Below are 15,838 nucleotides of genomic sequence, written 5' to 3'. Positions count from 1 at the left end.
TGGGCTGACCCTCGCTGGGGGCTCATACCTCCATAGCAGCCGCATGTGACAGCATGGGGGACGAGCTGGGCTGACCCTCGTTGGGGGCTCAGACCTCCGTAGAAGCAGCCGCATGTGACAGCATGGGACACGAGCTGGGCTGACCCTCACTGGGGGCTCAGACCTCCATAGCAGCCGCACGTGACAGCATGGGGGACGAGCTGGGCTGACCCTCGTTGGGGGCTCAGACCTCCGTAGAAGCAGCCGCATGTGACAGCATGGGGGACGAGCTGGGCTGACCCTCACTGGGGGCTCAGACCTCCATAGCAGCCGCACGTGACAGCATGGGGGACGAGCTGGGCTGACCCTCGTTGGGGGCTCAGACCTCCGTAGAAGCAGCCGCATGTGACAGCATGGGGGACGAGCTGGGCTGACCGTAGCTGGGGGCTCAGAACTCCATAGCAGCCGCATGTGACAGTATGGGGGACGAGCTGGGCTGACCCTCGTTGGGTGCTCATACCTCCATAGCACCCGCACGTGACAGCATTGGGGACGAACTGGGCTGACCGTCGCTGGGGGCTCAGACCTCCATAGCAGCCGCTCGTGACAGCATGGGGGACGAGCTGGGCAGACCGTCGTTGGGGGCTCAGACCTCCATAGCAGCCGCACGTGACAGCATGGGGGACGAGCTGGGCTGACCCTCGCTGGGGGCTCATACCTCCATAGCAGCCGCATGTGACAGCATGGGGGACGAGCTGGGCTGACCCTCGTTGGGGGCTCAGACCTCCGTAGAAGCAGCCGCATGTGACAGCATGGGGGACGAGCTGGGCTGACCCTCACTGGGGGCTCAGACCTCCATAGCAGCCGCACGTGACAGCATGGGGGACGAGCTGGGCTGACCCTCGCTGGGGGCTCAGACCCCCATAGCAGCCGCACGTGACAGCATGGGGGACGAGCTGGGCAGACCGTCGCTGGGGGCTCAGACCTCCATAGCAGCCGCATGTGACAGCATGGGGGACGAGCTGGGCTGACCCTCGCTGGGGGCTTAGATCTCCATAGCAGCCGCATGTGACAGCATGGGGGACGAGCTGGGCTGACCCTCGTTGGGGGTCAGACCTCCATAGCAACCGCAGGTGACAGCATGGGGGACGAGCTGGGCTGACCCTCGTTGAGGGCTCAGACCTCCGTAGCAGCCGCAGGTGACAGCATGGGGGACGAGATGGGCTGACCCTCGTGTGGGGGTCAGACCTCCATAGCAACCGCAGGTGACAGCATGGGGGACGAGCTGGGCTGACCCTCGTTGGGGGCTCAGACCTCCGTAGCAGCCGCAGGTGACAGCATGGGGGATGAGCTGGGCTGACCCTCGTTGGGGGTTCATTCACACACCAGTTCCTGCATAATTCTGCCTGGCAGCGGTTTTTTCACACATGTAAATCCTAGCGACCCCAACACGTAACACACAGCCACTGCATATGTACATCCATGCCAATGAGCCCTGTGTACAGCACCGAGTGACAAACTTACATGTACTACCCAGGTGTGACCACTAGATAGTGACATAACACAAAAGGTCCAGGCTCATACTGTGCCCCCGACTACAGGCAGGTACCCCCTGAAAAAGCCCCCCAGTTTTTCAGAGTAGAGGGATTTTCCACTAAAGAGTGACACACTGACCACCCGATTTCCCTCAATAGATGAGGGAGGTAGTCAGGATCACATAGCTCAGTGCGGGGAAGGTAGCAGGGATCACACATGCGAGTGCGGGGGAGAGATAGCCGTGGTCACTCACCTCAGTGCGGGTAAGATGTAGTCAGGGTCACTCACCTTAGTACTGGGGAGAGATAGTCAGGGTCACTCACCTCAGTACTGGGGAGAGATAGTCAGGGCCACTCACCTCAGTGCAGGTGAGATGTAGTCTGGGTCACTCACCTCAGTGCAGGTGAGATGTAGTCTGTTTCACTCACCTCAGTGCTGGGGAGAGGCCGTCAGGGTCACTCACCTCAGTGCTGGGGAGAGGTAGTCAGGGCCACTCACCTCAGTGCAGGTGAGATGTAGACTGGGTCACTCACCTCAGTGCAGGGGAGATAATCAGGGTCACACAGCTCAGTGAGGGGGAGGTAGTCAGGGTCATGCAGCTCAGTGCGAGGAAGGGAGTCGGGGTCATATGGCTCAGTGCAGGGAAGGGAGTTGGGGTCACGCACTGATTATTAGTCAGGGTCATAACCTTGATTATTAACCTCAATTAGGTCAGTCAGTGAGAGGAAGATGCTAACTACCCCCCTGCCAGTGAGGTGTGACACCTCAGATGGTTCCCAGAGACATCCTGGCTCAAACATTTTTATTAAGGGAAAGTCTCTTAATAAGGGTTATTAGTGGTGTGAAGGTCCCAGCCCGATATGAATTATATTTTTTGAATCGGGTGGACCAGCTGAATGAAACACATCCACACCTGTTGTGGTACAGACCCTGGAACACTTCCCATTTGCTTTAGTGACTCCGCACAAATCAGGACCTTAGGCCAAATATCTCAAATCTGGTAGATTTCTTTATTTTCTCCTGCCTTATTTCAAATTACTGTGTGTTGTATAAGCCTGTAAACCTTATCCCCATTATAACATCCCTTTCTGTATATTTTTGTATACAGATAGATATTTAGTCTTTTTTAGAATAAATCTGCAATTTATTAGTCAAGCCTTGTCCCTTTTAAAACGAATCATAACTTCAAAAATTGTGTTCATAATTTATAGTCCAGGTTCCGGCTTACCGCTGAAGCTGGTGGTGGCAGTGGTGGTGTGAGGCTATTGTAGAGCGCGGGAACTGTTAGACAGGATCAGGGGGTGATTTGAGCTTTCACTCTGCATGCGTGCAGAATCTCGGGAAAGCTGGGTACAAATCCACCTGTATTCTAATGACTCTGCGCTAACAATCCCGCTAGCTTGATCGATCGAGGCTCTGCCATGACAATTGGTGGTGGCGAGCATGCTCGGATTAGTCAATTTGTGACAAATCGGCAACAGAGGCGGGATCGGTTAGGGTCCCCCCTCTCTCTTCATGTCAGGGGTCAATTAGGTCAGTGCGGGGGAGGTAGTCGGGGGTCACTCACCTCCTCACTGCAGGGGAGGTAGTCGGGGCTCACTCACCTCCCCAGTGCAGGGGAGGTAATCGGGGCTAACTCACCTCCTCAGTGTGTGGGAGATGGTGGGGGTCACTCACCTCAGTGCAGGGGAGGTAGTCAGGGCTCACTCACCTCCTCAGTGCGGGTGAGGTAGTCGGGGCTCACTCACTTCCTCAGTGCAGGGGAGGTAGTCGGGGCTCACTCACTTCCTCAGTGCAGGGGAGGTAGTCGGGGCTCACTCACTTCCTCAGTGCAGGGGAGGTAGTCGGGGCTCACTCACTTCCTCAGTGCAGGGGAGGTAGTCGGGGCTCACTCACTTTCTCAGTGCAGGGGAGGTGGTCAGGGCTCACTCACCTCCTCAGTGCGGGTGAGGTAGTCAGGGCTCACTTACCTCTTTAGTGCAGGGGAGGTAGTCAGGGCTCACTCATCTCAGTGCGGGGAAGGTAGTCGGGGCTCACTCATCTCAGTGCGGGGAAGGTAGTCGGGGCTCACTCATCTCAGTGCGGGGAAGGTAGTCGGGGGTCACTCTCCTCAGTGCAGGTGAGGTAGTCAGGGCTCACTCACCTCCTCAGTGCGGGTGAGGTAGTCGGGGCTCACTCACTTCCTCAGTGCGGGTGAGGTAGTCAGGGCTCACTTACCTCTTCAGTGCAGGGGAGGTAGTCAAGGCTCACTCATCTCCTCAAAGCGGGGAGGTAGTCAAGGCTCACTCATCTCAGTGCAGGGAAGGTAGTCGGGGGTCACTCACCTCAGTGCAGGGGAGGTAGTCAAGGCTCACTCATCTCCTCAGTGTGTGTGTGTGTGTGTGTGTGTGGGGGGGGGGGGGTAGTCAAGGTTCACTCACCTCCTCAGTGCGGGTGAGGTAGTCGGGGCTCACTGACTTCCTCAGTGCAGGGGAGGTAGTCGGGGCTCACTCACTTCCTCAGTGCGGGTGAGGTAGTTGGGCTCACTCACCTCCTCAGTGCAGGGGAGGTGGTCAGGGCTCACTCACCTCCTCAGTGCGGGTGAGGTAGTCAGGGCTCACTTACCTCTTCAGTGCAGGGGAGGTAGTGAAGGCTCACTCATCTCCTCAATGCGGGGAGGTAGTCAAGGCTCACTCATCTCAGTGCGGGGAAGGTAGTCGGGGGTCACTCACCTCAGTGCAGGGGAGGTAGTCGGGGCTCACCCATCTCCTCAGTGCGGGGAGGTAGTCAAGGCTCACTCATCTCTTCAGTGCGGGGGAGGTAGTCAAAACTCACTCATCTACTCTGTGCGGGGGAGGTAGTCGGGGGTCACTCATCTCAGTGCAGGGGAGGTAGTCAAGGCTCACTCATCTCCTCAGCGTGTGTGTGTGGGGGGGTAGTCAAGGCTCACTCATCTCCTCAGTGCGGGGGAGGTAGTCGGGGGTCACTCACCTCAGTGCGGAGGAGGTAGTCGGGGGTCATTCACCTCAGTGTGGAGGAGGTAGTCGGGGGTCACTCACCTCAGTGCGGGGCAGGTAGTCAGTGTCCCCCACCACAATGCAGGGGAGTGAGGGTGGTGTAGTGTAGAAAGATAGTGGGGTAACACCTCAGTGTGGGAGAGGTAGTCAGGGGTCACTCACCTCAGTGGGGGGGGGGGTAGTCGGGAGTCACTCACCTCAGTGCGGGGGAGGTAGTCGGGATCTGCTGGGATCCGTGCAATTATCTCACATAATATGATTCCAAAGGCGAAGACGTCAGCCTGCAGGGAGAGAAGGACGGTGTAAGGTGCGATGGGGTGATGGGGCGACTGGGTTATGGGGTGACAGGCATCAGAAATAGCATCATCTCTTCACCTTCTCGTTGTACATATCCCCCCGTAGTACCTCAGGAGCCATCCAATATGGGGAGCCCACCACCGATAGTGGCTCCGTCTGACTGCAAGAGAGAGAGAAGAATCAGCAAAGCATCACTCTATACATGTACCAGAGCCGTGCAGCAGAGCATCACTCTATACATGTTCCAGAGCCGTGCAGCAGAGCATCACTATATACATATAACAGAGCCGTGCAGCAGAGCATCGCTCTATACATGTACCAGAGCTGTGTAGCAAAGCATCACTCTATACATGTTCCAGAGCTGTGCAGCAGAGCATTACTCAATATGTGTACCAGAGCCGTGCAGCAGAGCATCACTCTATACATGTACCAGAGCCGTGCAGCAGAGCATCACTCTATACATGTACCAGAGCCGTGCAGCAGAGCATCGCTCTATACATGTACCAGAGCCGTGCAGCAGAGCATCGCTCTATACATGTACCAGAGCCGTGCAGCAGAGCATCACTCTATACATGTTCCAGAGCCGTGCAGCAGAGCATCACTATATACATATAACAGAGCCGTGCAGCAGAGCATTGCTCTATAAATGTACCAGAGCTGTGTAGCAAAGCATCACTCTATACATGTTCCAGAGCTGTGCAGCAGAGCATTACTCAATACGTGTACCAGAGCCGTGCAGCAGAGCATCACTATATACATATAACAGAGCCGTGCAGCAGAGCATTGCTCTATAAATGTACCAGAGCTGTGTAGCAAAGCATCACTCTATACATGTTCCAGAGCTGTGCAGCAGAGCATTACTCAATACGTGTACCAGAGCCGTGCAGCAGAGCATCACTCTATACATGTACCAGAGCCGTGCAGCAGAGCATCACTCTATACATGTACCAGAGCCGCGCAGCAGAGCATCGCTCAATACATGTACCAGAGCCGTGCAGCAGAGCATCGCTCTATACATGTACCAGAGCCGTGCAGCAGAGCATCGCTCTATACATGTACCAGAGCCGTGCAGCAGAGCATCGCTCTATACATGTACCAGAGCCGTGCAGCAGAGCATCGCTCTATACATGTACCAGAGCCGTGCAGCACAGCATCGCTCTATACATGTACCAGAGCCGTGCAGCAGAGCATCGCTCTATACATGTACCAGAGCCGTGCAGCAGAGCATCGTTCTATACATGTACCAGAGCTGTGCAGCAAAGCATCACTCAATACGGGTACCAGAGCTGTTCAGCTGAGCCTCGCTCAATACAGGTACCAGAGCTGTGCAGCAGAGCATCGCTCAATACGTGTACCAGAGTCGTGCAGCAGAGCATCGCTCAATACGGGTACCAGAGCTGTTCAGCTGAGCATCGCTCAATACGGGTACCAGAGCTGTGCAGCAGAGCACTGAATACACGTACCAGAGCTGTGAAACAAAGAATCGCTTAATACGTGTACAAGAGTTGTGCAGCAGAGCATCGCTCTATACATGTACCAAAGCTGTTCAGCAGAGCATCGCTCAATACATGTACCAGACTCATGCAGCAGAGCATCAAGCTATACATGCACCAGAGCTGTGCAGCAGTGCATCGCTCTATACATGTACCAGAGCTGTGCAGCAGAGGATCGCTCTCTACATGTACCAGTAATGTGCTGCAGAGCATCGCTCTATACATATACCAGTTCTGTGGTACAGAACATCGCTCAATACAGATATCAGTACTGTGCTGCAAAACATCGTTCTATACATGAACTAGTACTGTGCTGCCCCCGCACACAGTCACATGACGCCCTCACCTGCGATCAGCAATGGGGGGCACCAGGTATATTCTGTTCTCCCGAACACACAGTCACATGATTCTCTCACCTGCGATCAGCAATGGGGGGCAGCAGGTATATTCTGCGCCCCCGCATATACAGTCACATGACGCTCTCACCTGCCGTTAGGTATGGGGGGCACCAGCTATATTCTATGCCCCTGCACACGCAGTTACATGAGTCTCTCACCTGCGATCAGCAATAGGGGGCAGCAGGTATATTCTGTGCCCCCGCACACACAGTCACATGATGCTCTCACATGCGATTAGGTATGGGGGGCAGCAAGTATATTCTGTGCCCCCGCACACGCAGTCACATGACGCTCTCACCTACGATCAGCAATGGGGGACAACAAATATATTCTGCGCCCCCGCACACACAGTCACATGACGCTCTCACCTGCGATCAGCAAAGGGGGCAGCAGGTATATTCTGTGCCCCCGCACACACAGTCACATGATGCTCTCACATGCGATTAGGTATGGGGGGCAGCAAGTATATTCTGTGCCCCCGCACACGCAGTCACATGACGCTCTCACCTGCGATCAGCAAAGGGGGCAGCAGGTATATTCTGTTCCCCCGCACACACAGTCACATGACACACTCACCTGCGATCAGGAATGGGGGGCACCAGGTATATTCTGCGCCCCCGCACACACAGTCACATGACACTCTCACCTGCGATCAGCAAAGGGGGCAGCAGGTATATTCTGTTCCCCCGCACACACAGTCACATGACGCTCTCACCTGCGATCAGCAATGGGGGGCAGCAGGTATATTTTGTGCCCCGCACAAGCAGTCACATGATGCTCTCACCTGCGATCAGGTATGGGGGGCACCAGGTATATTCTGCGCCCCCGCACACACAGTCACATGACACACTCACCTGCGATCAGGAATGGGGGGCACCAGGTATATTCTGTGCCCCCGCACACGCAGTCACATGACGCTCTCACCCGCGATCAGGAATGAGGGGCAGCAGGTATATTCTGCGCCCCCGCACACACAGTCACATGACGCTCTCACCTGCGATCAGCAATGGGGGGCAGCAGGTATATTTTGTGCCCCGCACAAGCAGTCACATGATGCTCTCACCTGCGATCAGGTATGGGGGGCAGCAGGTATATTCTGTGCCCCTCACACACAGTCACATGATGCTCTCACCTGTGATCAGCAATGGGGCAGCAGGTATATTCAGTGCCCCGCACACACAGTCACATGATGCTCTCACCTGCGACCAGGTATGGGGGGCACCAGGTATATTCTGCGACCCTTCACACACAGTCACATGACGCTCTCACCTGTGATCAGCAATGGGGGACAACAGGTATATTCTGCACCCCCGCACACGCAGTCACATGCGATCGGCAATGGGGAGCACCAGGTATATTTTGCGCCCCCGCACACACAGTCACATGACACACTCACCTGCGATCAGCAATGGGGAGCACCAGGTATGTTCTGTGCCCCCACACACACAGTCACATGATACTCTCACCTGCGATCAGCAAAGGGGGCAGCAGGCATATTCTACTCCTGCACACACAGTCATATGACGCTCTCATCTGCGATCAGGTATGGTGGGGCGCCAGGTATATTCTATGCCCCCGCACACGCAGTCACATGACGCTCACACCTGCGATCAGGAATGGGTGGCACCAGGTATATTCTATGCCCCCGCACAAACAGTCACATGATGCTCTCATCTGCGATCAGCAATGGGGGGCAGCAGGTATATTTTGTGCCCCGCACAAGCAGTCACATGATGCTCTCACCTGCGATCAGGTATGGGGGGCAGCAGGTATATTCTGTGCCCCTCACACACAGTCACATGATGCTCTCACCTGTGATCAGCAATGGGGCAGCAGGTATATTCAGTGCCCCGCACACACAGTCACATGATGCTCTCACCTGCGACCAGGTATGGGGGGCACCAGGTATATTCTGCGACCCTTCACACACAGTCACATGACGCTCTCACCTGCGATCAGCAACAGGGGACAACAGGTATATTCTGCACCCCCGCACATGCAGTCACATGACGCTCTCACCTGCGTTCAGCAATGGGGGGCACCACGTACATTCTGTGCCCCTCACACACAGTCACATGACGCCCTCACCTGCGATCAGCAAAGGGGGCAGCAGGTATATTCTGTGCCCCCGCACACAGTCACATGACGCTCTCACCTGTGATCAGCAATGGGGGACAACAGGTATATTCTGCACCCCCGCACACGCAGTCACATGCGATCGGCAATGGGGAGCACCAGGTATATTTTGCGCCCCCGCACACACAGTCACATGACACACTCACCTGCGATCAGCAATGGGGAGCACCAGGTATGTTCTGTGCCCCCACACACACAGTCACATGATACTCTCACCTGCGATCAGCAAAGGGGGCAGCAGGCATATTCTACTCCTGCACACACAGTCATATGACGCTCTCATCTGCGATCAGGTATGGTGGGGCGCCAGGTATATTCTATGCCCCCGCACACGCAGTCACATGACGCTCACACCTGCGATCAGGAATGGGTGGCACCAGGTATATTCTATGCCCCCGCACAAACAGTCACATGATGCTCTCATCTGCGATCAGCAATGGGGGGCACCAGGTATATTCTGCGCCCCCCGCACACACAGTCACATGACGCTCTCACCTGCGATCAGGAATGGGGGGCACCAGGTATATTCTATGCCCCCGCACAAACAGTCACATGATGCTCTCACCTGCGATCAGCAATGGGGGGCACCAGGTATATTCTGCACCCCCGCACACACAGTCACTTGACGCTCTCACCTGCGATCAGCAATGGGGAGCACCAGGTATGTTCTGTGCCCCCCGCACACACAGTCACATGATGCTCTCACCTGCGATCAGCAAAGGGGGCAGCAGGCATATTCTGTTCCTGCACACACAGTCATATGACGCTCTCATCTGCGATCAGGTATGGTGGGGCGCCAGGTATATTCTATGCCCCCGCACACGCAGTCACATGACGCTCACACCTGCGATCAGGAATGGGTGGCACCAGGTATATTCTGCGCCCCTGCACACACAGTCACATGATGCTCTCACCTGCGATCAGCAATGGGGGCAGCAGGTATGTTCTGTGCCCCCGCACACACAGTCACATGATGCTCTCACCTGCGATCAGCAAAGGGGGCAGCAGGCATATTCTACTCCTGCACACACAGTCATATGACGCTCTCATCTGCGATCAGGTATGGTGGGGCGCCAGGTATATTCTGCGCCCCCGCACACGCAGTCACATGACGCTCACACCTGCGATCAGGAATGGGTGGCACCAGGTATATTCTATGCCCCCGCACAAACAGTCACATGATGCTCTCACCTGCGATCAGCAATGGGGGGCACCAGGTATATTCTGCACCCCCGCACACACAGTCACATGATTCTCTCACCTGCAATCAGGAATGGGGGGAACCAGGTATATTCTGCGCCCCCGCACAAACAGTCACATGACGCTCTCACCTGCAATCTGCAATGGGCGGCAGCAGGTATATTCTGCACCCCCGCACACGCAGTCACATGATTCTCTCACCTGCGATCAGGAATGGGGAGCACCAGGTATATTTTGTGCTCCGCACACGCAGTCACATGACGCTCTCACCTGCGATCAACAATGGGTGGCACCAAGTATATTCTATGCCCCTGCATATACAGTCACATGACGCTCTCACCTGCGATTAGGTATGGGGGGCACCAGCTATATTCTGTGCCCCCGCACACACAGTCACATGACGCTCTCACCTGTGATCAGCAATGGGGGGCAGCAGGTATATTCAGTGCCCCCGCACACACAGTCACATGATGCTCTCATCTGCGATCAGGTATGGGGCAGCAGGTATAATCTGTGCCCTGCACACACAGTCACATGACGCTCTCACCTGCGATCAGCAATGGGTGGCACCAAGTATATTCTATGCCCCCGCACACACAGTCACATGACACACTCACCTGCAATCAGCAATGGGGGGCAGCAGGTATAATCTGTGCCCCGCACACACAGTCACATGACGGTTTCACCTGCGATCAGCAATGGGGGGCACCATGTATATTCTGTGCCCCTCACACACAGTCACATGATGCTCTCACCTGTGATCAGGTATTGGGGGCAGCAGGTATATTCTTCGCCCCCGCACACACAGTCACATGATGCTCTCACCTGTGATCAGGTATTGGGGGCAGCAGGTATATTCTGCGCCCCCGCACACACAGTCACATGACGCTCTCACCTGTGATCAAGTATTGGGGGCAGCAGGTATATTCTGTGCCCCCGCACACACAGTCACATGACGCTCTCACCTGTGATCAAGTATTGGGGGCAGCAGGTATAATCTGTGCCCCGCACACACAGTCACATGACGCTCTCACCTGTGATCAGTAATGGGGGGCACCAGGTATATTCTGCGTCCCCGCACACGCAGTTACATGATGCTCTCACCTGCGATCAGCAATGGGGGGCAGCAGGTATATTCTGTGCCCTGCACACACAGTCACATGACGCTCTCACCTGTGATCAGTAATGGGGGGCACCAGGTATATTCTGCGTCCCCGCACACGCAGTCACATGATGCTCTCACCTGCGATCAGGAATTTTTTCAGCCAACCCGAAATCGGCGACCACGGCGGTGTAGCTGCTGTCATCGTAGCGCACCAGGCAGTTCTAGGAGAGAGAGACGGGTGAGACGCAGCAGGGCGGAGCGGGACGGGGCCGCAGCACGTGTTATTACCTTGGAGGTGAGGTCCCGGTGGAAGACGCCCTTGGAGTGCAGGTAGCGCAGGCCGCGGGCGATCTCTAGGCTCAGTTTGACCCGGACGGACCAGGACAGCGGCTCCGCGCTCTGCAGCAGCTGCTCCAGGTTACCGCCATTAATGTACTGCGAAGAGACGAGAGGGGAGGACATATCCCAGTATGCAGTTCTTAAGACTACAGGATGAGACTCCCCAGACCCCACACGTGCCTCGTACACCCACTTACCTCCGTGAGGGCGTGAAGCTGCCCCTGCTGCACACAGACACCCATGAACCTAAACAAGACAAAGAAGGAAGAATAAAAGCTCCGCCCACCACCGGGCGTAACATGAAGGAGCCAACAGGGAGGGCGACCTACACAAACCATGGGGGAATAAGGTGAGGATTACCTCAGGAAGCTGAGGTATAACAGGGGCGAGGTCATAGTACATCCGGATGTCGGGGGGGACTGTGTATAACATGGGGTGAGGACTACCTCAAGATATGGGGATGACGGGGTATAACATGGGGTGAGGACTACCTCAAGATATGGGGATGACGGGGTATAACATGGGGTGAGGAAAGCCTCGGGATATGGGGATGACGGGGTATAATATGGGGTGAGGACTACCTCAAGATATGGGGATGACGGGGTATAATAAGGGGTGAGGATTACCTCAGGATATGGGGATGACTGTGTATAACATGGGGTGAGGATAACCTCAGGATATGGGGATGACGGGGTATAACATGGGGTGAGGATAACCTCAGGATATGGGGATGACGGTGTATAACATGGGGTGAGGATAACCTCAGGATATGGGGATGACGGGGTATAATATGGGGTGAGGACTACCTCAGGATATGGGGATGACGGTGTATAACATGGGGTGAGGATAACCTCAGGATATGGGGATAACGGTGTATAACATGGGGTGAGGATTACCTCAGGATATGGGGATGACTGTGTATAACATGGGGTGAGGATAACCTCAGGATATGGGGATGACAGGGTATAATATGGGGTGAGGATAACCTCAGGATATGGGGATGACGGGGTATAATATGGGGTGAGGACTACCTCAAGATATGGGGATGACGGGGTATAATAAGGAGTGAGGATTACCTCAGGATATGGGGATGACGGGGTATAACATGGGGTGAGGACTACCTCAGGATATGGGGATGACGGTGTATAACATGGGGTGAGGATTACCTCGGGATATGGGGATGACGGTGTATAACATGGGGTGAGGATAACCTCAGGATATGGGGATGACGGTGTATAACATGGGGGGAGGATTACCTCAGGATATGGGGAGGACGGTGTATAACATGGGGTGAGGACTACCTCAGGATATGGGGATGACGGGGTATAACATGGGGTGAGGATAACCTCAGGATATGGGGATGACGGTGTATAACATGGGGTTAGGATAACCTCAGGTTATGGGGATGACGGTGTATACCATGGGGTGAGGATAACCTCAGGATATGGGGATGACGGGGTATAATATGGGGTGAGGATTACCTCAGGATATGGGGATGACGGGGTATAACATGGGGTGAGGATAACCTCAGGATATGGGGATGACGGGGTATAATATGGGTTGAGGATTACGTCGGGATATGGGGATGACGGGGTATAACATGGGGTGAGGACAACGTCAGGATATGGGGATGACAGTGTATAACATGGGGGGAGGATTACCTCAGGATATGGGGATGACAGTGTATAACATGGGGGGAGGATTACCTCAGGATGTTGCGGGAGTAGGGTATAATAGGGGTGAGGTGATGATTACCTCAGGATATGGGGGTGACGGTGTATAACATGGGGCGAGGATTACCTCACCATGTTGGGGGTGGCAGGGTATAACAGGGGCAAGGTCATAATTACTTCAGGATATCGGAGAGACGCGGTATAACAGGGGCGAGGTGATGAATACATCAAGATATAGGGGTGACGTTGTATAACATGGGCTGATGATTACCTCAGAATGTCGGGGGATGGGGTATAACAGGGGCGAGGTGATGATTACTTCAGGATATGGAGGTGACAGTGTATAACATGGGGTGAGGATTACCTCTGGATATCGGGGGGGACGGGGTATAACAGGGGTGAGGTGATGATTACCTCAGGATATGGGGATGACGGTGTATAACATGGGGTTAGGATAACCTCAGGATATGGGGATGACGGTGTATAACATGGGGTGATGATAACCTCAGGATATGGGGATGACGGGGTATAACATGGGGTGAGGATAACCTCAGGATATGGGGGTGACTGTGTATAACATGGGGTGAGGATTACCTCTGGATATCGGGGGGGACGGGGTATAACAGGGGTGAGGTGATGATTACCTCAGGATATGGGGGTGACAGGGTATAACATGGGGTGATGATTACCTCAGGATGTTGGGGTAACGAGGTTTAACATGGGGTGTGGTTTACCTCAGGATATCAGGGTGATGGGGTATTAAATGGGGTGGAGTGGGGTGAGGCTTATTTTAGGACATCAGGGTAAGAGGGTATAACATGGGGTGGTGTGAGGAGATTACCTCAGGATATCGGGGTGATGGGATATTATATGCGATAGAACGAGGGGAGTCTTACCTTAGGATATTACATCAGGGTATACCATGAGGCGAGGTGATAATTACCTCAGGATGTTGGGGTTACAGGGTATAAGATAGGGTGAGGATTAACTCAGGATATCGGGGTTACAGGGTATTACATGGGGTGAGGTTTACCTTCGAATATCGGGTGAGAGGGTACAATATGGGGTGGGGTGAGGAGATTACCTCAGGATATTGGGTAGCGGAGTATAATACTGGGTGAAGATAACCTCAGGACATTTGGGTAAGGGGGTATAATGTGGGGTTAGGATTACATCAGGATATCGGGGTGAAGAGGTATAACATTGGGTGAGGTGAGGATTACCTCAGGATTTCGGGGGTATAATATGCAGTGAGGATTACCTCAAGATATCGGATGATGGGGTATAACAGTTGGTGAAGACAACCTCAGGATATTTGGGTGAGAGGGTATAACATGGGGTTAGGATTACTTCAGCATATCTGGGTATTACATAAAGTGTGGATTACCTCAGGAAATCAGGGTGACAGGTTATAACATGGGGTGAGGTGATGCCTACCTTAGAATATGAGGATGATGGGGTATAACATGGGGTGAGGTGAGGTTTACTTTAGGATTTGGGGGTGAAAGAGTATAACATGGGGTGAGGATTACCTCAGAATATCGGGTTGAAGAGGTATAACATTGGGTGAGGTGAGCATTACCTCAGGATATCGGGGGTATAATATGCAGTGAGGATTACCTCAAGATATCGGATGATGGGGTATAACATGGGGTTAGGATTACCTCAGCATATCTGGGTATTACATAGAGTGTGGATTACCTCAGGAAATCAGGGTGACAGGTTATAACATGGGGTGAGGTGATGACTACCTTAGGATATGAGGATGACGGGGTATAACATTGGGTGAGGTGAGGATTACCTCTGGATATCGGGGTATAACATGGGGTGAGGATTACCTCAGAATATCGGAGTGAAGAGCTATAACATTGGGTGAGGTGAGGATTACCCCTGGATATCGGGGTGATGGGGTGAACTGATGATTACCTCAATATATCAAAGCAATGGGGTATAACATTTAGTGAGGTGAGGATTACCTCGGGGTATAACATGGGGTAAAGATTACTTCAGCATATCAAGGTGACAGGGTATGTCATGGGGTGAGGTGATCATTACCTCAGGGTGTCGAGGTGAAGGGGTATACCATGGCATGAGAATTACCTACATCTGGCTATCACGGTATAACATGGGGTGAGGCGATCATTACCTTACGATATCAGGCTGACGCGGTATAAGGATGGGCTGCTGATTACCTCAGGATGTTGGGGTGACACAGTCGGTTCATAAGCTGGACCTCGCGGAGCATGTTGGCGCGGTTGCTCATCATCTTGTTCATCTTGAGCACCATGATTTGGCCGGACTGGCGATGTCGAACCTGGAGACAACAAAAGAAATATATAACATATAATCTACACGTGTCATTATAATCATTCCAAGATGTATTATTGCCACACAGTACAGTGGTGGGATGTATTATAGCCCCGCAGTACAGTGGTGGGATGTATTATAGCCCCGCAGTACAGTGAATGGATGTATTATAACCCCGCAGTACAGTGGTGGGATGTATTATAACCCCGCAGTACAGTGGTGGGATGTATTATAACCCCGCAGTACAGTGGTGGGATGTATTATAGCCCCGCAGTACAGTGGTGGGATGTATTATAGCCCCGCAGTACAGTGGTGGGATGTATTATAGCCCCGCAGTACAGTGGTGGGATGTATTATAACCCCGCAGTACAGTGGTGGG

The 15,838-nt window shown here is 53.8% G+C and overlaps 1 protein-coding gene across 2 annotated transcripts in view; it reads right to left on the bottom strand.

Moving 5' to 3' along the window:
• LOC136627272 (dual specificity testis-specific protein kinase 2-like) overlaps window positions 1-15,838 on the bottom strand; it is an 85,890-nt gene that overhangs the window by 44,349 nt on the left and 25,703 nt on the right. For both annotated transcript variants that reach the window (XM_066602244.1, XM_066602245.1), the window contains 6 exons: window positions 15,345-15,466; window positions 11,677-11,725; window positions 11,429-11,575; window positions 11,279-11,361; window positions 4,887-4,968; window positions 4,709-4,792 (listed from right to left, as the gene is read on the bottom strand). In XM_066602244.1, the coding sequence (XP_066458341.1) occupies window positions 4,709-4,792; window positions 4,887-4,968; window positions 11,279-11,361; window positions 11,429-11,575; window positions 11,677-11,725; window positions 15,345-15,466 (567 nt within the window). The remainder of the gene's footprint in view (window positions 1-4,708; window positions 4,793-4,886; window positions 4,969-11,278; window positions 11,362-11,428; window positions 11,576-11,676; window positions 11,726-15,344; window positions 15,467-15,838) is intronic.

Source organism: Eleutherodactylus coqui, chromosome 5 (assembly GCF_035609145.1).
Source record: "Eleutherodactylus coqui strain aEleCoq1 chromosome 5, aEleCoq1.hap1, whole genome shotgun sequence".
NCBI lineage: Eukaryota > Metazoa > Chordata > Amphibia > Anura > Eleutherodactylidae > Eleutherodactylus > Eleutherodactylus coqui.
The sequence above is the reverse complement of the archived record's forward strand: the minus strand, read 5'-3'. Positions and strand labels throughout refer to the sequence as shown.